This window comes from Corella eumyota, chromosome 1 (assembly GCF_963082875.1).
Source record: "Corella eumyota chromosome 1, kaCorEumy4.1, whole genome shotgun sequence".
Lineage (NCBI taxonomy): Eukaryota > Metazoa > Chordata > Ascidiacea > Phlebobranchia > Corellidae > Corella > Corella eumyota.
The window spans coordinates 12,877,561-12,901,556 of record NC_137490.1 but is presented as its reverse complement, the minus strand read 5'-3'; the positions used below and the strand labels follow the sequence as shown (position 1 = coordinate 12,901,556).

Sequence of the window (23,996 nt, the reverse complement as noted above, 5' to 3'; positions counted from 1 at the left end):
ATAGTTTCAGAGATGCCAAAATCAACTAACAACAGTGTTAAAAATGAACTTAAGTTTGAAAAGCTTTTTTGTAATAAAAACAATGTTTTTAAACTAAAAAAGGCGATGAGACATAAACATAAAAATGTGCCTCTTGTCTTTAAATCTCATCATTACAGATTTTATAATAAATGTAAAAAACGGTAATTTTAATAACAAAAGTATTTGTTTATTAAAATTATGGTTGATTATTTAAATGCTGCCTCATTGGTGCTTTTTTGAAATTACTAAATATTAAAATTAATTGAATTTTTGTATGTTTAATAGATATACTGCCCTGCATAAGCTTTTAATATTAGGTCAAACTAACAATGTCATTTTCCAGAGCAGCTTTTAAACGCTTTAATGAAGAAGAAGGTAAAGAGAAATATATACAACATATCAAACATTAGACATTTATCTGTAAAACTTTACATGCTTTTGTACAGTATACTAAACCTACTTTTTGCTACCAGAATCTATCAAAACCTTTTTAATTAGAATGTTTTAAGATTAAAAATATTTGTGATCTAAATATTAAAAAAAAAAAACATTTTTTATAGCTTCTGGTCCACCACCTGGCCATTACTCTGTTGCAGAATATAACCCCACCCCTGGTGTTTTAAAATTTGAGAACAGTGGTCAAAGATTTAAGTCAAATGAAAATTTAAAAGAATCGACTGAGTTTCTGGTGCCCCATCCCTCTTCAGCTTGTTCAAGCTTGAAGAAGAAATCTAATGCTACTTCAAAAACAAATGCTGTATGTATTTGATGTTGTAATAGTAAACATGTAACTTTGTTTAGATAGATATATAGTATATAAAAGTTAAACTATTTTGTTAGAGTTATTTTTGGTTTAATTTTGTCTAATATGTAAAATTACCTAATGATTTAACATTTAATAAATCTAGCTAATTGTTTTTATTGAAATCTTTAAATATTTTTTTGATAATGCCATAACTCATACAACAGAACAGTATATAGATACCAAAAAAAATTTTTAAACTGTTTTTTAATTAGCAACTTGAAAAGAAAAACTCTGTAAAGCGAATTCCAACACCCCAAGGAACACCAAGTAAAGACAGATTAAAAAATGAAAGAGAGGTAAAATATTATATTTGACATGTTTGCTAATATTACTTAGTGTATATGTCAGTATTGCAGTGAGTTTGGTTTACCGTTTCTGTTTTGCCTTTCTAAAACCATTCAAAGTGCGGAAAAAATGACTTTAGGTGTTTTTAATGTTAAACAATGTGGTTGTGTATATATTTGTTTTAAAGGCTTAATTTCATGTCTACTAAGCTAATATACATCTTTAACTATAAATCAAGTTATATACAAATTCTATATAGATTCGGCTATTGATTGCCCAGTGCAATGAAAGGAAAACTGACCTTAATCAGAGCAAAAAAGAATACGAGAGATTGGAAGGAAAATTAACAAATGTTACAAAAATAAAACTGACTCTTGAACAACAAGTTAATGCTGCGGAAAAAACTATTGCATCCCTAAGAAAAAAAATTGATGGCTTAGAAGCAAGGGTGAGTTTTTTAAATTTATACTTTTTATTTGGGTTTCTGTATTTTATTTTTACTCAAATAGTATTTTTACCTGTTACTGTATTACATTTTGTAATAAAACTAGCACAATTTTTATATTTTTTGTGTTGTTACTTTTATTTTTGAATTTTTTTAGGAGGCCAAAGAAAAAGGCAAAGAAGGAATTGATTTGGAGTTGAAAAAAGCTAAAACTCAACTAACCGTAAGCAAACAGGTAAGTGTTGTTGTTACTAAAATATTAAAGTTGTAAATTAAAAAAGGTCATTAAGTTTAAAATAGGCGCAAAAATTATCTTTTTTAAATTGTTTTAGCATATTGAACGAGATCGATTAAAATTGGTCAATTTTGAAACTGACTTACAAGCTGCCAAATCAAAAATCACTGCTCTTACTAAGGCTAACAAAAATCTAGGTAATTTTTAAATCTTATTTATTAGTTTTGTAAGAAATTAACTTGTCACATTCTCAAAAGTCGAATTGTAACTAGAAATTTTAGATTTAAACTTTTATGATTTGCTTTAGAAAAACTAAACAATGAAATTCAAAAGCATGCTGATGATGTTTCTACCCAAGTCTTAAAATTACATGGTAAATGTTAAAACATATTCGTAATTTAACATTTTATTGGCACAACAATGATTCTTTTTGGATATAATATGACCCATTTTACCTAAGGTCTTTAATGTATCATAAAAATGACAATTTAAATAATTTTTCAAAAAAAAATTTCTTTTTTTTTAAGTTATTGCATAAACCATTATTTTACAATTATTTTCAACTTTTAGCATTGACTGATACCCTGAGAACGGAAAATCAAAGTTTCCAGGGAGATTTTGAAACGTCAAACACCAAACTTAAACAACTGGAGAAAGAATTTGAGGAGAAATTAAGAATGGAAGTTAAAAATAATGTAGCTGATTGTCGAAACAAAACTGAGGTAAATAATAATGATCATATGGTTGTTTTATTTTAGTTATATATAAGTAAATGATTTTTTTTAAATTTTGCTTAGCAATATTATTAAAATTAACTTCAATTTTGTTTAAAATATTTATGTTTTATAATTTGAATTTTGTGTTTTAGTTTGCCAATAGTGAGCTAGAAAATGCGAAAAAAAATCTGGAAAATTTAAAAACTGAAACAAATTCACTAGAAGCTGAACTTTGTATTGTAAAAACTGAAAAGTAAAAGCTTCAATTTGAAATATTTTGCTAATTTACCCCTATGTTTTTTCACAGAAATTAAAAAAACGAATTTGAATATTAATGCTAAAATAATATGATTGTTAATGTTTTATCTCTAAAGTAATTAGATTTTAAAAATTTTAGATCTCGCTTGGAAAAAGAAAATAAAAACATAAAAGAACAAATCTTAGTCCTTGAAAATAAAGAAAAGAAATTAACTACCGCAGAAAGGTTTGTAATTTTTAAATAATGAAAAACTATTTTTAAAAATAAAAAAATTTTAAATTTTAATTAAAAGTCATTTAATTTTAGTTTACTCAGGCAAAAAAACTTATATAAATATTTATTATGACTTAAATTTTTTTTTAGCCAAATGAGCATCCAACTAGATGAACAAAACACAACATGCAATTCTTTACAAAAGGAAATTCAAAAAATGAAAAAAGAATTCGAAGAAGCACAAAACAGCTATGAAAGGTAAACAAACTTTTAATCTTTGTATAACTATTTTAAATTTAATTTAAAATTAATAACTTTAGTTTAGGGTTTTATTGTCAATAATTATTTTTCTTCCATTTTTCATCGTATCATTTAAGATATCTTGTAATAGTAAGGTTTTGTTGTTATGATGGTTATCAGTTAGGTGTAAGTGCATCTCACTGTCCAACAAACTACATTAAAAGGGTACTCGGTATTAAAACACGATTTTTCGTATTTTAAAACCATTTAAAACAAGGAAATATTTAATTAAAACCATTTTAAAATCAAGTCCAAAAAAATTTTGTTAAAATTGGTATAATGTTAAAAAAAAGGAAATAGCACATTAACAAAATTTGTAAATCAAAAAATAAGCTTCATTTTAGTGTATTGGTATTTAGGATTTTAAGGTTTGAGCTTTAACCAGAATATATATATTTAAAGCATTATTTAGCATACCTGTATGTTAAAGCTGGTTTGGTTTGTTTTCCTACGAGTCGAATTGAATTTCGAATTAAATGTATAGCAGCTGTTAACTCATTTGGACAAATTGTAACATTTATTCCTCTTTCATGTATATTGCCTGCAAGCTTGCATAGCATAATCTACAAAAATATTTATTAGGGCTATGTATATTTAGTAAAGTATTGCTCAGCAACTTAACTGCTTTATGATATTATCTGTTTAACTATAATTTAAATGGGTAAAGTGAAAAATTCAACATAAATTTCAACACAACAGAAAAAATAAAATGTAAGTTTTAATATATTTTTTATACCTGTAAATCATCAACTATTAGATTAAGAATATTTTGCGTGCGCAAAACTTTGACTTGTTTTTCGAACAAAATGTTGGCAAGTGATGATCTTTTTGCGTTAAACATTTTCTTTAAATTTTGCTGAGTTGGAACATTAACATTCTCCACACCGGCAGTCCTAGTAATTTAGATTTTGATTAAAGAATTGTTGTTTCTAAATAAAATTGTAGGTGTTTTAATATAAGTTTTTTTTTTTAAAGTTGTTTTGTTTGGTGATGTGAATTTAAAAAAAAGGAAAAATTAACCATTTTTTTTGTTAAAATTAACTAACCACACTTTAAAATGAATGTTAACTTGTGGGTGTAATTCAGATAATTTTTCCGCCACATTTAACAACATCTTAACACTGTGACTTTTATCTGGAAGGTTTGCTATAACTGCTTCAATCTTTATAAAATCTGTCTCTAAAAAAACAAGATTAAAGAACTTAAATTAAGTATTTTTTTTTCATATCACCTTAAGGTGATAGGTTTTATATTTTTTATTGGGTAGGGGTGTGATATTGTGACGTGTATGAGCTATTCGTAAACGCCAGCTTAAGGACGAATAGTGTCAAAAAATAAATAAAACTTCCATTTGTGGTGCACAGGTAAAAAAATAAGAATAGATAAAAGAAAATTTTAAGTTTTTGATTTGCCACATTTGTAAAAAAGCAAACTATAATTTTCTCCATATGTTGTTTTTTAATACCTTTGCAACTTTTAATCACACGATCTGTGTCATCAATAAGTTGTTCCATGTTAACAGTTGAATTGTTGTTACCATCTTCCATCCCACTTTTGTAAATTAACCCAGAGTTTTGTAGCAAACTTTTTCCTTGTTTATTTGTATACTCTATTGTCCATTTTCCTTCTATTGACCTTGATCTTGTGGCCTTGGTTACCCCTAAATAATAACATTTTATAAGAGGTGTGATATTGGGTTGAATACAGTAATACAATAAACTTGTTTGTTGTTATTGGTGAATGAATAAATGTTGTTTTTTTAATATATTTAACAAATTTATATAGGCCTATACTAGTTGATTTAATGTTAGAAATTTTGTCATGGATAAAAATGATTAATGGCATGTTGTTGTTTTTCAAAATTCCAATTTTGATTAATTTTTGTGGTTCTGGCTGGCATACACAATTTATTTGTTTTTGAAATTATGCAGATCTTATAAATTATTCAACACTAATAAAACCAATCCCATATAAAATTTAAAAAAAATTGGTTTACTTGCCACCAGTTATTAAGTACAGTTGTCGGAAAATTTCAAAACCAATTGAAACCTCTTTTTTTTCATGGTCTTTTAATAGATTTATTGTTTTTTGCAAAGTTGTAAATTCCATTTCACTTTTATTGTTGGTTTGGAGAAATATATCTGAACATACTAACTAGTTTAAACATTTGGTAGCCTTAAGATTTTATTTTTTTTAATTTTTTGGTTAGGGTTTGTTAACCTGATGCTTTAGTTGGTTTGCATTCAGTTTTGATTTGAACATGATTTTCGTCGTCATTTTGTTTGAATTTTATCTTTTGAGATTTGTTTTTTTCCTTTTGCTGTTCTCTTGATTTGCTGTTGCTCCTCAATACCTGTTTTGGGATTAATTAAAAACAGTTTTAAACTTTCTAAAAATGACAAATGTATGTTTAATTTAAAATGGGATTTATTAAACATTTTATATTTTTTTGTTAAAACAAAATTGAAAATCAACTTAAGAAGCTGTAAATATGGCTATACACTAAAAAAATATTTAGTTATTTTTTTATAAGTTTTTTCAAGAAAAAAAATATTTTACCTTTTTCATTTCTTGTCGTTGCGATGTGACGTAAAAATCTTTCATGTAAGTTCCCTTGTTAATATTTTCCACCAATGGTGTATTGTTTATGTGTAAACTATTTACCAGTAAATAATGGGCAGCATTTAGAATAGTTTTGTCCACCATAATTGATAAACCCCGGATTTTTATCATGTTTAATTTTTCGAGGTTTCTTACGTCACTGTAAAGCGATTAAAATTCTAAATTTAATGCCTTTTTTGTTATGCTTATATTATTGTAGACTTTAATTAGCAGATATTTTTATTTTTGTTTAAACAAACTTAAAAATACTAATACCAACTTACCTAAGACAGTCTGCTATCGCTTCCTGTAGTATATCTTCAACAGCCAAGACTTTAAGTTTGATTCCTGCCCGATGCAAGTTTGTAAGGGCTCTTTGGTTAGCATAGTGACAAGGGTGGGCATAAGAAACACAAAATGTTGTGTTATTTCCCCCAACTTTTGATCGAAGTTGTCGAAAAACTTGAGTGAATTGCTCAGCACTGATTATACTTGGACTTTTGTTCAGAATTACCTAAAAAAATTTGTTTAAAACAATTTTAATATTTTTGATATTTTTATAGTGAACAAATTTGTAAATTAGAAATATTTTATTTTTCTATATTTCAAATAAATCAATATAATATTGTTAATACAGATTTATTTTAATGAAGTAGTATTTAAATTTAATTATTTTTTTTACAAAAAACAATTTTAACCTTAATTGAGCATTCTCCCTTCTGGCATTCCTTTTCATCAGACAACAAAACTTTTAAATCTTTGGCAAGTTGAAGTTCAGCATTTTCTCCCTTATTCTCCCCACCCCTCACAACTTTACTAAATCTTAAAAAATAATTTTTAAATGCTTAAGTTCAAGGCTTTATAAAGTGTAGTGATTAAAGTTTGTGTTTAAGTCCGACTTTTGAGCTACTTACTAACAAAGATAATACTTTTTTTTAATTTTTTTATTAAGGTTTTTGCGCATTAACAAAATTAATAGAATAGTATACCATATAATGTTTATACAAAGTTTTTATTTATATATTATGGCTATTTTAAAAGGGGATATTAAATTTACGGCCTTGTGTTAACATCCTTTTTTGATATATTTTTTAATTTAAAAATGCTTTAACATAGTTCATACGATGATTTTTTTTTTCTTACCTTAAAATTTTGTCTTGATGCAGGGTGCATTTCACAATAACTTTGCTGGCATTCGCTCCGTTAACTTCTGTACTTAGAAAATATTCGATATATTCGCTAAGTTGAATTGTCGCTGGTATCACAGGTTCTTTTCGCCACATTATTTTGTTAAAAATATTTTCTTTGGGAAAAAAAATTTGGTTAAGTTGAAATTTAGATAAAAGCTTAATTTTTTCTACGTCGCACTTAAGCCACCTGTAACTAATTACCAAGTTTGCTGTTTAAAAAATTGTAGTTTTTGGGCAAATCCAACTATTTATTTTGGCTTTACAGTTTATTGTTAGCTACTAAACTTCGTTCAAGGGTTTTTTACTGATTGATTGTTGTATGTAATGTTTTGTTATATCGGATCGGGTAATAATTGTTTGCATTATTAATGCGATATTTGATGAAAAACTCAATTTAATTAAATTGGCTTAACAATTTGCCAATTATCTTGCAAAATTTAAAATTCTGAGCAATTTAAACTACAATATTTTTCAAAATTCCCAACTATCTTTTTTTTGTTAGCTAAAAGTTATATCTGGTAAATAAATACTAATATTGAAATTTTATTTTAAAGATGCTTGGACAAAATACTGAAAATTTAAACCACAAGTTTACGCATTATAAAATATTACATTTATGTACAAGTTACAAATAAACAAAAAAAACTAAAATCAAAAACTGATTAGTTTAAGTTTGATCGTAATCGTCAACAAAATTGTCGTTCATTGAATGCAATTCGCCTTCTTTTGTGCGTACAGAAACCGCTCTGTTTATTATTCCCATGGCTGCACTTAACCCCGATACATCGACCTTCAAGTTGGCTCCTCGCCCGTAATCTAGCCTCCCGAATCCCGCCAAACTGTCCTCCAAATCCTCGATCATCTCAAATAGGATATCTTGGACTGTCATGCACTCGGTAATGACGTCATTTTTGTCCTGAGTTTGTAAATTTTCTGACTGTTTTGAATGTTCAAATGTAGCGTACCGAATAACGCTTTCCACATTGATCTGAAATGTATTTTAGGTATAAATTAAAACCGGTAATATTTTAAAATATCCATATTTCATTTTTACCTTTTTTGCATTGCTTGTGATTGCCACCAGGTGTCGATGCAGAGCTTTAATGACGTCATGCCAACCTAATCTGTCGGGGTATTCACTGACGGTGGCTACCATGTTGACAACTATTTCATCGTTGCTGTTAATATCCTGCAAACTAATGTTATCCCCAACCTAAAAAGTGGAAAAAAAAATTGTTTCTATTGGGAAATAGTTGCTCTAAATTATACTCCATTTAAGAAATACATTTAAAATTAGGAATTCCAATTGTTTTAAAATCGATATGTAAATCGAAGTACCAAATTTTCGAGCTTTTCTTTTAGGATCAGTTGTGAGTTTTTGTCCAATATATTTCGTCCGTTAACTCCGTTATTTGAATACGACTTTGCTGTTTCTGGTCCAGTAGCGTTGTAAGTTTGCTCAAACAAAACGTGCTCCTAAAACCCAATAGCGTTTAAAATAGACAACATTTTTAGTTATAGTTTTCTTAATGATTTTTAACATATGTTGAAAAAGGTTGCTTTAATATAACTTGGTAAAAATATTGTTAATTTAAATCAGTTTTGGTGTAAATTTTGCTGTTAGAAATTTTTGTTGTTGAAGGTTATTTCTAAGTAGCAATGCAAAATGCACTAAAATATTTTAAATCCCACTGAATACCGGATTTCTTGAAATAATTATCTGAATTATTCACTAAGAATTTATTTTTTATTTGTGCATAATATTAAGTGACTATGGATTTAAGTTAAACTTACTTGTGTTACTCCACTTTTTAATTTGGACAAAGTTACTTTTAACTTGGCCCAAATTTCCTCGTTGTTTTGTAACAGAAAGTAATCTCGGTATGTTGATAACGATAAATTCCGATTTTCCTCAAAAGTTGATAAAGTCGGTTGAATGTGTGAGTCGATAGTTGTTTCATGACCTAAAAAAAAAAGGTTAATTTTTTCATAATAAAAAGGCAATTTACGTGTTTTTTGGTAGGTTAATTTTGATAACAATTTTTACATTGTTTTTGTTGTAATTTTTTTATTAATTAAAAACCATTTTAAATTTTTAAAACAAGTTTCCACATAAATTTAGATCAACATTTTTAGAAATTAATAAAAAAAATTTGTCAGTACGGCGTTTTGGGCATATGATTTTCGGTCAAATCTATATTTGGGTAAATACTTTGGTGATATGATGCTAAAGAAATCCCCATCAAAACCCAATGATTAAAAAAAAATTTTTAAAAATATTACCATTTTTACCTAATATATTTTGTAACTTGTTTTGGTTGTCCTGAAAGTAGAAATCACTTTTCAGTTGCAATGCGTCCCGTATTTTTGCCACAGATCTTTTGACCATGTGATAATTAAGAAATAACAACCCTCTGCTTGTTTGTAGATCGTCCAAACTTTCTAATGTATCTTGTGTGTCGTTCACTATAGCGTTTAGTATGTGCTGAAAACTAGAAAAATAGTGGTTTTTAAAGCTTTTTATATTAGAAATAATGTTAAGTTATCATGAAAAAGATATCTGAAGAGATTCAAAGTTGTTTTAAATTTTTGTTGAAAATTTTAAGTTTTTAAATAAAAACTTTTGGAATTTTTAAAATTTGAAAAATTTACCTGATGGGTTTAAGCTTAACTGATTTTTCGTGTAAGTTCTGAATTCCTTGTCTGTTATATTTGTTGTCCCACGAGTAAGAATGACCAAACAATATTGTGATCGAAATTTTTATCGAATTTCGTTTGCAATATTCAAGCAATTTCTGCATTTGGATTTAAATGTAATTAGTTTTAAAACTTCATAATATTTTAATTTTGATATTGGGTTGTGAAAGAATGTATTTATTTTATTGTTGCATGGTAAAAAAATGCCTGATTATTAGTAGTTTTTTTTCTAAATAAAAAAATAAATTTTTGGCGAATGATTTTACCTTAATTTCATCTGCGCCAACATTACTGGGGCTTTTACTTGTAATAATTTCAACATTAATTGTAGAGTTGTTTGCAATTTTGTCCTCATTTTGACCGTTTAAAATATTCAAAGATTTTCCGTACGCCACGTTCACGGAACCTGTGTAAAAATAATATTTACAAAGTCGTCTCTCATTTCTTTATGTTCACTGTTCAAATTTGAACTTGAAATAAAGGTTAATATTTGATTAGGAGGCAGTCGTTGTTTATTTTTTACCAGTGTTTTATCTGTTGCCATTAACGCATTTAGACTATTACTATAATAAAAGGACCTTATAGGCAACACTTGGGCTTTAACTCAACTATCTAAAATCAAACATTACACTTGGGCGTTAGTTATAGATACGAATTGCATATTTTCTTTGGTTATTTTTACCTTTTTCGCCGGTTATATTTTGTACAAACACAGCTAAGGGATCCGCATGTTTTCCACCCCCGAAAATTCGTTTGCTGTATATCACATTTTCTCCGAGTTCGTTTAACTCATAAACTGTAGCCAGAGTTAAAGTCCCGGATGAAGTCTTCTCCTTTTTTACTTCTTCTTCGTTCGATTTCAGAAGAAAATATTTGTGGTATTCCTGCAGTGTTATACTACACGCCATCACTTTACTTTTCTTAGTTTTGCTTTCAAATAAATTGAATAATAAATCGATTTTTATGTAAATACATTTCTAAAATTAATTTTTATAAAAAATAAATATTTAAACTTTGTTTATTTTCTAATAGTAAAAATCTAGTGATATTATTAATAATATTTTATAGCAGCGCGAAACTGATGGTATTTTTAATATTTTTACTTTTTGCTATGTTTTTTTTAAACCAAACACTTTTTAAATAAGTTCCCTTTTTATCGCCTACTTAGTAAAGCCACCTGCGGTTAAAATGTGATTGTTATTTTGTTATTTCGACCAATTGTCTAACGGCGTCATACCGCGAAATATATATTCTTATTATCTTCGATTTATTTGTTATTTTTTCAACGATTTTTTGTTTAAAATAAGTAAACCTTTTAAAATCTTTCTAACTGCGACATTTTAAAACTTTGTATCAAATTCATAGTAATGTCTGCTTTTTTTCGAATTATAATTAATTTTATTGCAAAAAACTCACTTTGCAAAATATTCCAAACTTCCAAGCCAGTGCGAAATTTGTTAGCATTGATGTTATGATGTTTTTAAATAGCCCCGTATATTTCTCGCTTTAAAATCGTTATGTCATCGACTCTCTTAAATTGTTTTCGTTCAAAAATCATGTAACGCTTATCCGTTATCACTTGTGGTTTGTAAGCTATGCTAATTTAACGAGAGAACATGCACACATTTTTTGAAACCTGAGTAAGCGTTAAAAGATTTATAACTTTCGTTTTCATATAAGGATATGTACCGACCCAATATTTGTAATAGTTATTCAGCAATTGACGTCGCTATTTCGCGTAAATAAAAAGTTTACAGTTCTGAGTGAATATTCACCATTTTTGAACAAGCAAAATTACTGTTTGATTTAAAAATTACGTGTTTAAAAGTTTGTTTTAAAATGGGTACAATGTAATATCATTGAAGTCCTTAGAAACATAAATCAATAGCATTATGGGTAAGACAAGTGTAAATAACTTAAAGCGTAAATGGTTCATAATAGTTAATATTTACTTACCTCATTCTGATGACGCATTAATCCAATTGACTTAACTATTTACACAATTTTCTTGTAGATTTTTTTTCTGGTTTAAAGCAGTTCACTACTTGTTTTTCCTTCAAATGAATGCACCGTTTGCTAAAATTTACCAAATGACTGAAAGCCACTAAAATTTGGTCTGGTCCTTGCTATACTTGAGTGCTTTTTCAATGATTCAAAAATATTTGTTTGAATAAGGGGGGATGATAAGGGTTTGAAATTAATATTTGATGGCAACTTGTTGTTTTAACAGGACTTTAGAGGAAAACGAAAATGTGTTAAGAAAGCTGGAAGATTCAAACAGCAGCTTACAAATCAAATATGGTGTGTGTAAAAAAAATGCAAACTTTTTTTATTAAAACTATTTTTTATATTTTTTTGCAGTTTTTAGTAAAATCACAAAAAATATGAAAAAATTGACTAACATTTTTAAAACTAAAACAGCGGCAACTTTTCGACAATTTTTTGGAAAAATTTGATTTGTTTTTTATAGATGATGAAGTGCAGAAAAGCACACAACTTTATGATGGAATCCGAAGTCAAAATAATCGAAATACTGACCTTGAAAATAAAATTTGCGATCTCACCATTATTAATGCTGAGTCACAACAGAAAGTTCAAGATTTGATGGTAAAATAGTTTTAAAAATACTCAAAATTATTATTATTGTCCAATCATTAGATTTTTAAAAAATAATTTTTTTTTTATATTTTTGTAGTTGGTTTACCTAAATGTATGCAGTATGTAAACACAGTACTAATTTTTTTATAATATATTTTATTTTAATATAATATTATTTTGTACCAGTATAAAAATTTTTTTTTAAATAACAGGAAGCATTAAGAAGTATGTGCACAGAGAAAGAAGCCATTAATATTGAGTTAAAAGACAAGGACGAAGTTAATAAAAAACTTGAACTATCTTCCACTGAACTTTCTAAACAACTTGCACAGTAAAATTTTTACTTACATTTTAATTTATATTAATATTAAACAGGTTCTAAAAAATATGTTTTTTTATTGTAAATTTCAATGATACTATTTGTAACTAAAATTTTATTTTGAAAGGTCAAAAGAGGAGTCGCTGTTATTGGAGGCAAAATATGACACACTTGAATCTCAATTTCTTTCGAACAACGACACTTTACTCGAGGCTCAGCTGAAATTAAGCGAGAAAGAAACTGTAATTGGGGAGCTTGAACAAACTGTGGCAAACACACAGAACGCTCACCAAGATAAACTGAATGAGTTTACAAGGTATTACGATTTAAAATTTTAGGAGTCAATTTTTGGGTATGACCATCTGTACTAATTAAAACCACCTAATATAAACATAAATTTAATTTTTTTTTAAATATTGTGTTACAGGCGTATATTGGAAACTCAAAAGAAACTTAATCAAAAAAACGATGAAATTAAAGTGGCCAGAGAAAATCTTGCTACCCTTACTAAAGAAAATCAAGATTTAAAGTCAAAGAAAATTAGCACAAGAGATAAATCAAGTATGGAAATTGAAAGGTAAACAAACTTTTTTTGAAAAATTGTTTAAAGTTTTTGTTATTTTTTGCGGGGTTTTGTTTTAATTGTTTAATTTTTGTTTGTTTTTGTTTAAGGCTTAATAAGGTGAATGCAGAGTTACACAAAGAAGTTGTTGAACTTAAATTAATTCAGGAAGAAAAAGATAAAGCCATTGATACTGAAAAGTAAAAATTCTACATTTTTCTCATTTGATTTTTTTTTAATATTGTCAGTTATTGATATTACTATACTATCAAATATTGCTTAATTTGTGATGTGTTAAGGGCTAGCTTTACATTGATTGGCAGGTTATTGCTAAGGCAATTACCAAACAAATATTATTTAAAATGGCAACTTGAAGCAAAACTTAATTGTCAATTTATGTAGCAATGCAATAGGTTGGCCATTTTATATAGAAACAAATATATTCTATAGTTACTCATATTGTACTTTTTGTAGCTGGAAATGTTTGTATGAAGAATTATTGGAAAAAGTTAAACCATTTAAGGTAAATTAGACTAAACAAAATTTTTCATATTATTGTAAAAGTAGCTTGGTTTTATGTCTGTCATCTCCTTAACTTTTTTATAGAGTCAACTAGATGCTTACTCAAATGAGAAAGCTTTGCTCTTGGATGAAACTCAAGCTGCACAGGCAGAAATGACTCAACTTGGTCGCAAGTATGCTGATCTGCTGGGCCATCAAAACCAGAAACAAAAAATTAAACACATTGTTAAAATAAAGGAGGAAAACATCACAATTAAACAGGTTTGTTGTTTAAAATAAATTTATACTTTAATTTATTTACAAAAACTAAATTTAGTAGGTAGGTAATTGATCTACTTGAAATTTTTTTATGGTAATGATAAAAATATTGTAAATGATTGTTTGATTTTAGGAGAACATCAAACTAAAAAACCAGGTCAGTGTGATGCAGAAAAAACTAATAGAAAACAGAAAATCAAAGCTTGAGCCTGGCAAGGCATTCCTTCATTCACAGAAAGAGAACAGTGCTCCATTTAAACCTACTAACTAACTGTTCGTGAAATTGTTTATAGCTGATTTGCTAACTACAAAAAAACTAAAAAACTTAAAACAAAAATAATTCCTAAGTTTTATATTTTATTGTCATTTTTTTATGTTTTTATGTTGTTTTAGATGCCAGAATACATTTTATTCTTGTATAGTAAAATGTTAGTCTGTTGTTATTTACGCCTATTGTCAGCAAGCAGGGCAATGTTATTGTGTTTATAAGGAATATAAAGTAAGAAAAGGTAATAAGACAATATTATTAGGTTAAACTAAACATTGTGTATTTAAAAGTGATCAAAACACTATAGGAAAACTGCAAATATATACACTAGGTAAGCATTTAGGAGAGCATTATGAAAAAAATAAACTATTGCATCTAAATATTTAAGCGCTAAAATAAAAAAAATAAGCAGGGCAAGCAATACTGCAAAAAAATTAAGCGAAACTAAGCTAAAGAAGGTTTTCTTTTCCCTTTTCTTACATTCATGGAATTCCAGGTGACTGCAGTCGAACGATCTTGTTTTGTTACTCCACTAAAATCCAAAGTTTTTAAACTGGGAAGAACAGACAAAACATACTGTCTAAAAAATAGGTAAAATTTGTGTGTTATACACAAAAAAAATATCAGCACCAATTCAATATTAAGTTGTTTTTTATCTATTTAGATATTACAAACTTTATAGTAATGCAAGTTTATTTACTTAATTACAGTAACATAGCCTATGTATTTGCAAACTTATAATTTGGTTAAATAATAGTATTTCTAATACATTACCTGTAACCCTTTTCTGACTCAATTGGATTACCATGTAGAGTTAAACTAATAAGTTTGGTCAAGGCACCTAACTTGTTAATCTCTTGAATTTTATCGATGGTGTTCCCATGTAGATACAATACTTTTAGATTGGGAAACTTTGTTATAACCTGCGGTATTATAGTTCTTAGTTAACATATATATAAAATTTTAAGTTAGAAAACAAAGAAGTTAAAAGGTACCTTATCAACAGTGTTAAGTTCATTAAAAGAAACATCAATCCAAGCAAGGTCTTGTGGATTTTCTAAAATGGTTTTCATAGTTGTGTCAAAACCACCCAATTCAGTTAAAGAATTATTATTAAGTCGAACTGCATTACACATCATGTTTTTGGTGGAGGGATTTAAAAGTAGATCCGGTTGTGAATGCTTTTTTATTTCTTCACTAAGTTCTACAAAAAATAACTTACACCGTAAACCTTATCAATATTTTTTTATTAAACACTTTAAATATTTATTTTTTATTTTAATACTTATTTAGTTAATAAGCTTTAGTAAAAATGCTTAAACTTAACAATATTTCAAATCAGAGCTAACATTTTCTAAAATTTTTAATTTTTGCATATTATGTTGGTTTGCTTACCAGACATGTGAACTAGGCCTTTAAAAGAAAGATCCAGGGGAGGTCCAGTTAGGACATTTCTGGTCATAGTAGAGGAATTTGCCTCTTCTTTTTCATTGTTTATTGTTCCCAGCATGTTATTTAGTTTATACCATTATATTTCAAATTTAGCTACATAAAATAACAGTTTTAAAATAAATATTTAATATAACTTAAATAAAAATTAAATTTTGTTTGATGTTTATTGGATAGCTAAGTTCATTAGGTTAGGTTTTTGAAGGAGGCCAGGAATAAAGATTTGGCAATTATAACCAAATTTAAGCAGTATAAAACTGTTAATAAGCATATTAAACTCAGAAATACTACTTGTATAACAAAAGATTTAAAGGGTATTTATATAAAAACAAAACATGTTTAATGGTTAATGTAAAAAATATGTTGTAAATTTTTTTTATGGCGTCCCGGCAGTAACTAATGGCAACATTAGGGAGTCATAGTTGTATCTAATACAGGGCAATGTCGTTTAAAAATGAAATATTAAAATAAACGATTTATTGGCAAAACTGAAAAATAGTTTCCAATTTTATAAGCTAAATTAAAACTGTTTTTTTCTTTTTATTTCGTTTTATTTTCTAAGTATTAGAAAGTTGTTAATTTGTTTACACAATTCTTGTAAACTTATGACCTATGCTATGATTTGGACAAAACAAGAATAAAAATTTCGATGAGCTTTCTTTTTAAATTTACAACTGTATTAGGTTTATTTAAGATAAACGTGTTTATTAACTGCAAACAAGTAATTAACCTTGCGAAACCCGATTTCGCAACCCTGTTTCGCAAGAATTGATTTCAAAGAAACAAATGTTTTGACGTTACGCCCTCTATTCAACGAATCTGATTGCATTAAAAATTATTCGAAATGAATTTTGACCAATAAGTTGTTCAGCTAGGCGTACGCCTATCGTGTAATTTCACGAATTGGCAAAACATTAAAACGGTTAAGACATAAGGTTTCAGTCAGATATTAGTTATGATTGGGCAATTATCTGCTGAGTGGTATTAGGTTACAAAGAACAAAAGCTATTGGAAATTTTGCCGGTTTCTTACCGCTTAATTTATTGTATATTCGAAAAAGGGCTATGGTCAGGAAATAAATTTACATTCAATACTGATTAAAAAAACTGTTAATAAGGTTGGAAGGTATACAAGTTAAAATATAATTTTTAGAATTTTTATTATAATGTGAAATTAATTAAACACCAGACTCCATCTGTCCATACATCAACTAAATTAGGTTTGGTGACCATACCATAACTATGTATAAAACCACTATGTAAACATTAATACTTATGGAATGTTTTAAATCATGATATTAATTTTGTCGTTTTTTCTCGTTGCATTTATGTAATATGTATTCCATATTTTACTTGTGTTAATTATTAGTGAAACACCTAAATAAATAAAAAAATTATTAAATATATTTATATATATTTTAAAGGGATTAATTTAATTGTAACAAACTTGCTAATAATTTGAAATATGAATCGTCTGCTTTCATTATCTGGAGTTAGAAAATCTCTTCAAAATGAGACGAAAAAAGTGTTAGCTAGTAGCAGGTAAATATTGATTGTTTATTTCTTTACATTGTTAACTATGTCTTAGTAAATTAAATTGTGGGCAAATGTTTATTAACTATGACAAGTTTTGTTTTATAAAGTTGGTTTTGTTAATTTTTGTGCTACAATAATACATTGTTTATTTATATATTTTCACTCATATCTGTCATTCATGCCTTTTTAAAAAAATTAAAGTAAAAGTATCTATTTTTTATTTTGTATTATTGCTATGTGGTTTTTTTTTTACACAAAACACCTTGCAGTCTAAAAGAGCTAATAAATACTTTGATTTTTTTTAACATTAACCATAAAGTTTAAATTTATAATATATGCATAGCATTGCTGGTAAAAGTTATAGCACTGTAGCCGATGAAGACAATCCCAATTTCTACCACATGGTGGGGCACTTCTTTGAAGTTGGGGCAAAACTTGTGGAGGATAAATTGGTGGAAAATCTGTCCGAACCGTAAGAACCAAAAAAAAAATTTAAAAATCTCTATCTTTATTGCTCTTCTAATGTATTTTATTAAAATTTTCACTTACTTGATTATTAAATTTAATATCTTTATTTTATATTTGTTTCTAAATTTTTTATTTTAAATTTTGAAATTAGAATTGATATGAAAGCACGACCAAACGTTAGACAAGGAAGTCTTGATGATCAACGAAAACGGGTTCAAGGAATATTTAGAATAATGAGACCTTGCAATCATGTTTTACAGGTATTATAATATTTTATGTGCTCACGCATTAATCTGTTTGTTTTGGTTTTAGTTTTTAAGTAGTGGTATGACGCAGTATAAATTGTTGTACCTCAATAAATAGAAATAAAAGTGTCCTATCATTTTGATTACTTTGTACTGTCTATGCCTGTATCGACAACCTTGGTAATTACCATGACAGTTGCTATTACAAGTTACTGTAAATTTAATATAATGTTGATTGACATATGGAAAATGCCAAGAGTAAAATATTTGAAAATTTTTTTAATATCTTACATCACATTGATTGATGTTCAAACTAAATCATTTAGTTATAACTTTTCACTTGGGAATTGATAATTATAAGTTACGTGTATGAACTACATTCCAGCTATATAGGAGTCAAGGTCTTAGGTTATTAAATTTCTTTTTTTTTTATGTTTTGTTTGTTACACTATTTTTAAGATTATCGTTATTTATTTGTATGCAAAATTTTTGTTTATTGTAAAGGCTTATAAATCAATTTGAAGATTATAATGTACATTCTTTTACTTTACTTTTTTAAATTTAATTTTGCAAATAAATATTTACAATTATATATGTTTTAAAATTGATTTTTATAATTTAAAACTACAACACTTATTAAACCTTTTGGCAATTCCGTAGACCACCTTTCCATTAAAGAGAGATAATGGTGATTATGAATTGATTACAGGGTACAGAGCCCAACATAGTCAGCATAGAACTCCAACCAAAGGAGGTAAATTCACAAAATAAAAAACTTTTACTGTTTATTTTAATGTTTATAGTCCTGTTGTTTTGTTAAAAATAACCAATATTGTTCATTTAAAATTGTTCGACAAATCATAATAAAATATATACATTTTTGGTATATATGTAAAAACTCAATTTTTCCACTTTTTTAATATTATTTGTATTTAGTATTGCCATATTAAATAAACTGTTAATAATCACGCAGGTATGAGGTTTGCACCTGATGTAAATGTTGATGAAGTTAAGGCTCTTGCTTCTTTAATGACATGGAAGTGTGCGGTTGTTGGTAATTTTAATTTTTTATTTTACAAGATGTTAACAAAATATTGTATGTAATCGTAAATATTTTATTGTGACTTATTATTTTCCTAATTAGATGTACCATTCGGTGGAGCGAAGGCTGGTGTTAAAATCGACCCGAGAAATTATTCTGAAAGAGAATTGGAAAAAATTACAAGAAGATTTGCAATGGAACTTGCCAAAAAAGGATTTTTGGGTAAATTCTTTATTAAATCAACTTACTTACCCATTGTATTATGTGTTAAAAAGGAAAAAAAAAGGTTTTATTAGATTTTTTTAAGAGAAAAACGGGTGTAAATTTAATTTTTTTTATTTAATGTCAAATTTTTTATCATAAAAAAACTAATCTTTGCCACTTTTCAGGACCTGGCACTGATGTGCCGGCACCTGACATGAACACAGGTGCCAGGGAAATGTCATGGATGGCTGACACATATGCCATGACACTTGGATATGGTGATGTAAATGCTCATGCATGTGTGACGGGCAAACCCATCACACAAGGTGGTATACATGGTCGTGTGTCAGCTACCGGAAAGGTTTGTTTTCTTTTACTTTTCTGGTGTAAAAAAAACATAAAAAATTAAGAAAAAATAATTGAAATGTTGAAAAATAATTTTTTTAAAAATAAAAATGTTCTTTTGAAAAAGTACTAACTGTATTTTTTTACCATTTTTTTTCTTTTTAGGGTGTGTTTCATGGGATTGAAAACTTTATCAATGAAGGTAAATCTTAATATTTTATTAAAAAAATGTTTTAAACAACAATTAAAATTCAATTTCACAAGGGTTGCATACTTTGAAATTTTTATGTGGTATGTTACATTACATGCAAAATTTTATGACAGTAACTTAAATTTATATAAACAACATTTTTTTTAATTTTAATTTTTTTCAGCAACTTTCATGAGAGCTGTTGGAACAACTCCAGGATTCCAAAACAAAACTTTTATTATTCAAGGATTCGGTAATGTGGGTTTACACTCCATGAGATATTTACACAGGTTATAATCTTGTTATTATCTTATTTACTTTGTGTTGGATCAGTGCAGTTGTTCAACAACATACTTTGATAAAATAAGATGTATAATATATTATATAATATATAAAAATTAAAAAAATTCAACAATTTTTTTACCAGTAAATTATTAAATTTGATTTTTTCTTGGAAAAAATTTGCATATAGATTTCAAAGTTACACACTTCACACCAAGCTTTAAATTTCATTTTTAAGTACTGTATATTTACTTGTGGTTACATTGTAAATCTGACTACACATTATAAATTATATTGGAAGCTGTGCTAAAAAGTTTATTAAACTAATATAAATTTAAATGGTTTAAAATTCATTTTAAATTCATAATAATGATAAAGCTTGTTTATTATTAAGTGTATTATTATTATTATTATTAATATTATTTCCTTATTAATTTATAGTAGTTGCCAAAAATATGACATAATAATAATAATAATAAACAACAAACAAAAATTATAGGCATGGTGCACGATGTATTGGAGTGATAGAACATGACGGGAGCATTTACAATAAAGATGGTATTGATCCAGCTGATTTGGAAGATTATAAACTTGTAAGAAAAATTGATTTTCCAGTTTTTACTACAATTTAAAATAGCCCACAGGTGTTTTTGGTTAATGTAAAAAGTTTGGTGTGTTTTTTTAGTAAGTTGTGTATTTTGTATTCAGTTATTGCCTTATTAATGTTAAAAATTGTTAAACAACATACTTTTTTATTTTCATAATATGTATAAGTAATGAATAACTAGTTTTTTTTTAATATTTTCCAAAGCATCATTTGTAAATTCATTTTTATTTACTTTTCTTAAATTTATTTAATAATTTAAAATTTAAAAAATTTTTAGGTCAATGGAACAATAGTTGGCTTTCCAGGAGCAGAGATGTACAGTAAAGACCTAATTGAGGAGGAGTGTGACATCTTGTGTCCATGTGCAAAGGAAAAAGTTATCACTGCTGAGAATGCTCCAAGAATTAAAGCAAGGGTGAGATGACAATTGTTATTTGTTTTTGTTTTTAAATTTATCTCCAAATTGTTAAAAATATATTAAGTTGTTCAAGTATTTGTGTTGATATAAGTATCTCAGTTTTATTTTTATTCTTCTATTTCTTAGGAATTACATAACACATTTTTTAACGTTTGTTTTGTATACTAATATGCTTTTTATTTGTTGACTGTTATTTTCTTAATTTATTAAAATATTTTTTAAATTTTATAGATTATTGCTGAAGGTGCCAATGGGCCAACCACCCCTGCTGCTGATAAAATTTTACAGGAAAACAACAAACTTGTTATACCTGTAAGTAACAATAACATATTTAAAAAAATTTAAATAAAAATTGTTATTTAGCATCTTAAAAATTGATTTGTAGAAAATTTATTTTTTAATTATTAAAGTTAGTATAAATGTTTTATAACAACCTGATTAGGCGAATAATTTATTAACTAAATGATTAATTCTTTTGTTTTCAAGGATTTGTACTTAAATGCTGGTGGTGTAACTGTTTCATATTTTGAATGGCTTAAAAACCTAAATCATGTAAGTTATGGAAGGTTGACATTTAAGTATGAGAGAGATGCCAACTACGACTTACTTGGTAAATATTTCTTTTTTTTATTAAATAAATTTACATTTTTATTACTTTGTAGGCTATATATCAAGTTATTCTATAACAAAAGTAAAACCTAAACTTCTGTTATATCTCTAGACCATTTAATGGGATGCTAATTTAGTGTGTAGTATAATACAGGACTAATAAAAATACTTTTTTTATAAATGTGTATATGTTAATATACTGTACAAATAATTGCCTTAACATAATTGTAAGTAGAAAAATTTACACACAATGCCTTGGTGACGTTTTTATTTATTTAACGTCATTTCCTTTTACATGCTCGTTATATTTTGTATTTACATTTTTTTGAAATTTTATAAACATAGATAGCGTACAATCCAGCTTAGAGCGATCATTTGGTAAATATGGAGGAAAAATTCCAATTATCCCAACCGATGAATTCGCCAAGAAAATTGCTGTAAGTTTTATTGTAATACCAAATTTTTAAAATATATTTGTGTATATGTAATATTATAGTTCTATAAATAACTACGTTTTATTTCTAGGGAGCATCTGAAAAAGACGTGGTACAATCTGGTTTGAACTATACAATGGAGCGATCAGCTAGGGTAAATAAATACAATTTATAATAAAAAAAAGAAATTTAATTTTTTGTTTAAAAAATAGAAATTATTAATTGTTGTTTATTCTCAAATTTCCGCTGAAGTTTTTTATGTTTTAAAAACTGTGTTTTTTTAATGCTTTAAATTAATTTTTTAGCAAATCATCACCACTGCTCGTAGCTATGATTTAGGCCTTGATTTGAGAACAGCTGCTTACGTAAACGCCATCACCAAAGTCTTTAAAGTTTACAACGAAGCTGGATTCACTTTTACTTAAAAAACTTGATTTTACTTTTACCCGAAGCGACCAATTTGCATTACTGTTAAACTTATTTGTAAATGAAATTCGTCCCCCTGTTCTGCCATTGTATTGTTTAAATGTCAGCATTTAAAATCGTTTTGATTTTAAGCACAGTTCATTCAAATTTGCACCTTTTTGTGCAACATTTTTTTCATTGGGTAAATTTTTTATCTCCTATTTTATTTCGGAGCGATTCTTTTGCATTATACCTGAGATTTTATTACACAAAAAGAAGCGTATAAATTGCATTGTTTATGTGATTTCTTTTAAAAACTGGCCGCGTTTTATGTTTTGTTTCACCTCCATGCTGTTTTGTCATTTGCTGTTATATTAGGAAATAAATGTTGAATTGTATCTTAAGTTAAAAAGACTGTTTAAAATGTGTTCTGTTTTTGAATAGAAGTGTGACGATTTGTCTGTTTTTATTTTGGGTAATAAGCGTACTAATATTTTGTAGTTTATTATTGCAGAAAAGTTACCATAAACTTGTATTACGATTACCAACATACAACGCTTTTTAAACACGTAAACCGACAGATCAAGTAATACAGAACACGTGATAGATATAAGGATCTAGGCTACAAAAGCTTCTATAAAGTAACACAATTCAGCAAAGGTGTAAACACGTGACTAGAAATAAATAACAGCAACAAAAATGGCAGATTTGTTACAGAAGCAGTTAAAACATTTATTTTAAATGAACCTACAGTTGTATTTTTATAACTAAAACGACATATCAACTTTCGAAAAAAACATTTTATTTATTAGAAAACAAAACGGTAAAATTGATATTTATCCTGTATTTTAAGGATATAAAAATTACTAGCAAATATTACGTTTTAAGATATTAAAACATTTTTTTACGTAAATTAATATATTTGAAACAAATTTGCAGCATTATTTATAGCAAAATGTTTTTATGCAAATATTGCATTTTGTTAAAATAAAATTAAATATTTTAACTTGTGTTTGGAAAAACTTGGATCACGTGATTTCGTTTACCTTTATTTTTAAATGAAAAATTATAACATGTATAAAATGAACGGTCACGTGACACTTTGGTCTAGAAAGAGAGCTATTCTTGGGGATTAAAAATTTTACCCAAAAAACGCAGTATCGCAAATATTAATTATAATACCCAGTTAAATTAGTATACAAAATTTGATCAAAAAAGTATTATTTTGCATTAAAAATCTCTGGTTAAAAAAAAAAGTTTATAAAAAAATTATTACTAGAAATTAATATTTGTAAAAGTTATGACACATTTATTAAAACAATGCAGTATAGCACAACTTAATTATTATATCTTTTTAGAACTGTGTTAATTAAACTAAGATTCAAAAAGAAGAAATACTTGGAAAAAATCAATAAAACAAATTTTAGAACGTTTTTTTTTATTACGTATATAAAGTCGGTTACGCGACC

General features: G+C 26.9%; 3 protein-coding genes across 4 annotated transcripts; 1 reads left to right on the top strand and 2 right to left on the bottom strand.

The window, feature by feature from the left end:
• Positions 1 to 304: 304 nt before the first annotated feature.
• On the top strand, positions 305 to 22,933 carry LOC145763735 (uncharacterized). The gene is made up of 34 exons (XM_082575245.1): positions 305 to 396; positions 582 to 778; positions 1,039 to 1,122; positions 1,371 to 1,559; positions 1,714 to 1,791; positions 1,889 to 1,988; positions 2,099 to 2,164; positions 2,362 to 2,513; positions 2,660 to 2,760; positions 2,905 to 2,991; positions 3,130 to 3,237; positions 11,998 to 12,068; positions 12,238 to 12,374; positions 12,578 to 12,696; positions 12,812 to 13,000; positions 13,112 to 13,261; positions 13,357 to 13,446; positions 13,721 to 13,769; positions 13,853 to 13,958; positions 17,651 to 17,750; positions 17,928 to 18,006; positions 18,652 to 18,745; positions 18,965 to 19,045; positions 19,136 to 19,255; positions 19,423 to 19,598; positions 19,748 to 19,784; positions 19,957 to 20,062; positions 20,554 to 20,647; positions 20,939 to 21,076; positions 21,311 to 21,391; positions 21,566 to 21,689; positions 22,034 to 22,125; positions 22,214 to 22,276; positions 22,428 to 22,933. Exons 1-34 carry the CDS (start codon positions 351 to 353, stop codon positions 22,545 to 22,547), a joined length of 3,624 nt encoding a protein of 1,207 aa, XP_082431371.1. The 5' UTR covers positions 305 to 350; the 3' UTR covers positions 22,548 to 22,933.
• LOC145762022 (uncharacterized) lies at positions 7,612 to 11,834 on the bottom strand. The gene is made up of 9 exons (XM_082574624.1): positions 11,724 to 11,834; positions 10,450 to 10,697; positions 10,034 to 10,173; positions 9,723 to 9,865; positions 9,363 to 9,562; positions 8,865 to 9,034; positions 8,409 to 8,546; positions 8,125 to 8,283; positions 7,612 to 8,058 (listed from the first exon to the last, which is right to left on the bottom strand). Exons 1-9 carry the CDS (start codon positions 11,726 to 11,728, stop codon positions 7,738 to 7,740), a joined length of 1,524 nt encoding a protein of 507 aa, XP_082430750.1. The 5' UTR covers positions 11,729 to 11,834; the 3' UTR covers positions 7,612 to 7,737.
• Positions 14,094 to 15,833, bottom strand: LOC145763736 (leucine-rich repeat-containing protein 51-like). Of its 2 annotated transcripts, none has more exons than XM_082575246.1 (4): positions 15,690 to 15,833; positions 15,290 to 15,498; positions 15,069 to 15,217; positions 14,094 to 14,874 (listed from the first exon to the last, which is right to left on the bottom strand). In XM_082575246.1, the coding sequence occupies exons 1-4, from the start codon at positions 15,802 to 15,804 to the stop codon at positions 14,739 to 14,741; spliced, it is 609 nt and encodes a 202-aa protein (XP_082431372.1). In that variant the 5' UTR covers positions 15,805 to 15,833; the 3' UTR covers positions 14,094 to 14,738. The 2 variants fall into 2 exon arrangements, with proteins under 2 accessions (XP_082431372.1, XP_082431373.1); XM_082575247.1 differs by having other exon boundaries at positions 14,094 to 14,870.
• Positions 22,934 to 23,996: the final 1,063 nt, after the last annotated feature.

Bases quoted from the DNA above. Each gene is read 5' to 3' on its own strand.
- LOC145763736 (XM_082575246.1), bottom strand. From the start codon at position 15,804: ATGCTGGGAACAATAAACAATGAAAAAGAAGAGGCAAATTCCTCTACT. The intron at 15,218-15,289 runs GTACCTTTTAAC...ATAATACCGCAG, and splicing joins AACTTAACACTGTTGATAAG to GTTATAACAAAGTTTCCCAA. The intron at 14,875-15,068 runs GTAATGTATTAG...CCTATTTTTTAG, and splicing joins GAGTCAGAAAAGGGTTACAG to ACAGTATGTTTTGTCTGTTC.
- LOC145762022 (XM_082574624.1), bottom strand. The intron at 9,563-9,722 runs GTAAATTTTTCA...CTATTTTTCTAG, and splicing joins GTTAAGCTTAAACCCATCAG to TTTTCAGCACATACTAAACG. The intron at 8,547-8,864 runs GTAAGTTTAACT...ATTGGGTTTTAG, and splicing joins TAAAAAGTGGAGTAACACAA to GAGCACGTTTTGTTTGAGCA.
- LOC145763735 (XM_082575245.1), top strand. From the start codon at position 351: ATGTCATTTTCCAGAGCAGCTTTTAAACGCTTTAATGAAGAAGAAG. The intron at 18,746-18,964 runs GTAAATTCACAA...ATAATCACGCAG, and splicing joins TAGAACTCCAACCAAAGGAG to GTATGAGGTTTGCACCTGAT. The intron at 19,599-19,747 runs GTTTGTTTTCTT...TTTTCTTTTTAG, and splicing joins GTGTGTCAGCTACCGGAAAG to GGTGTGTTTCATGGGATTGA.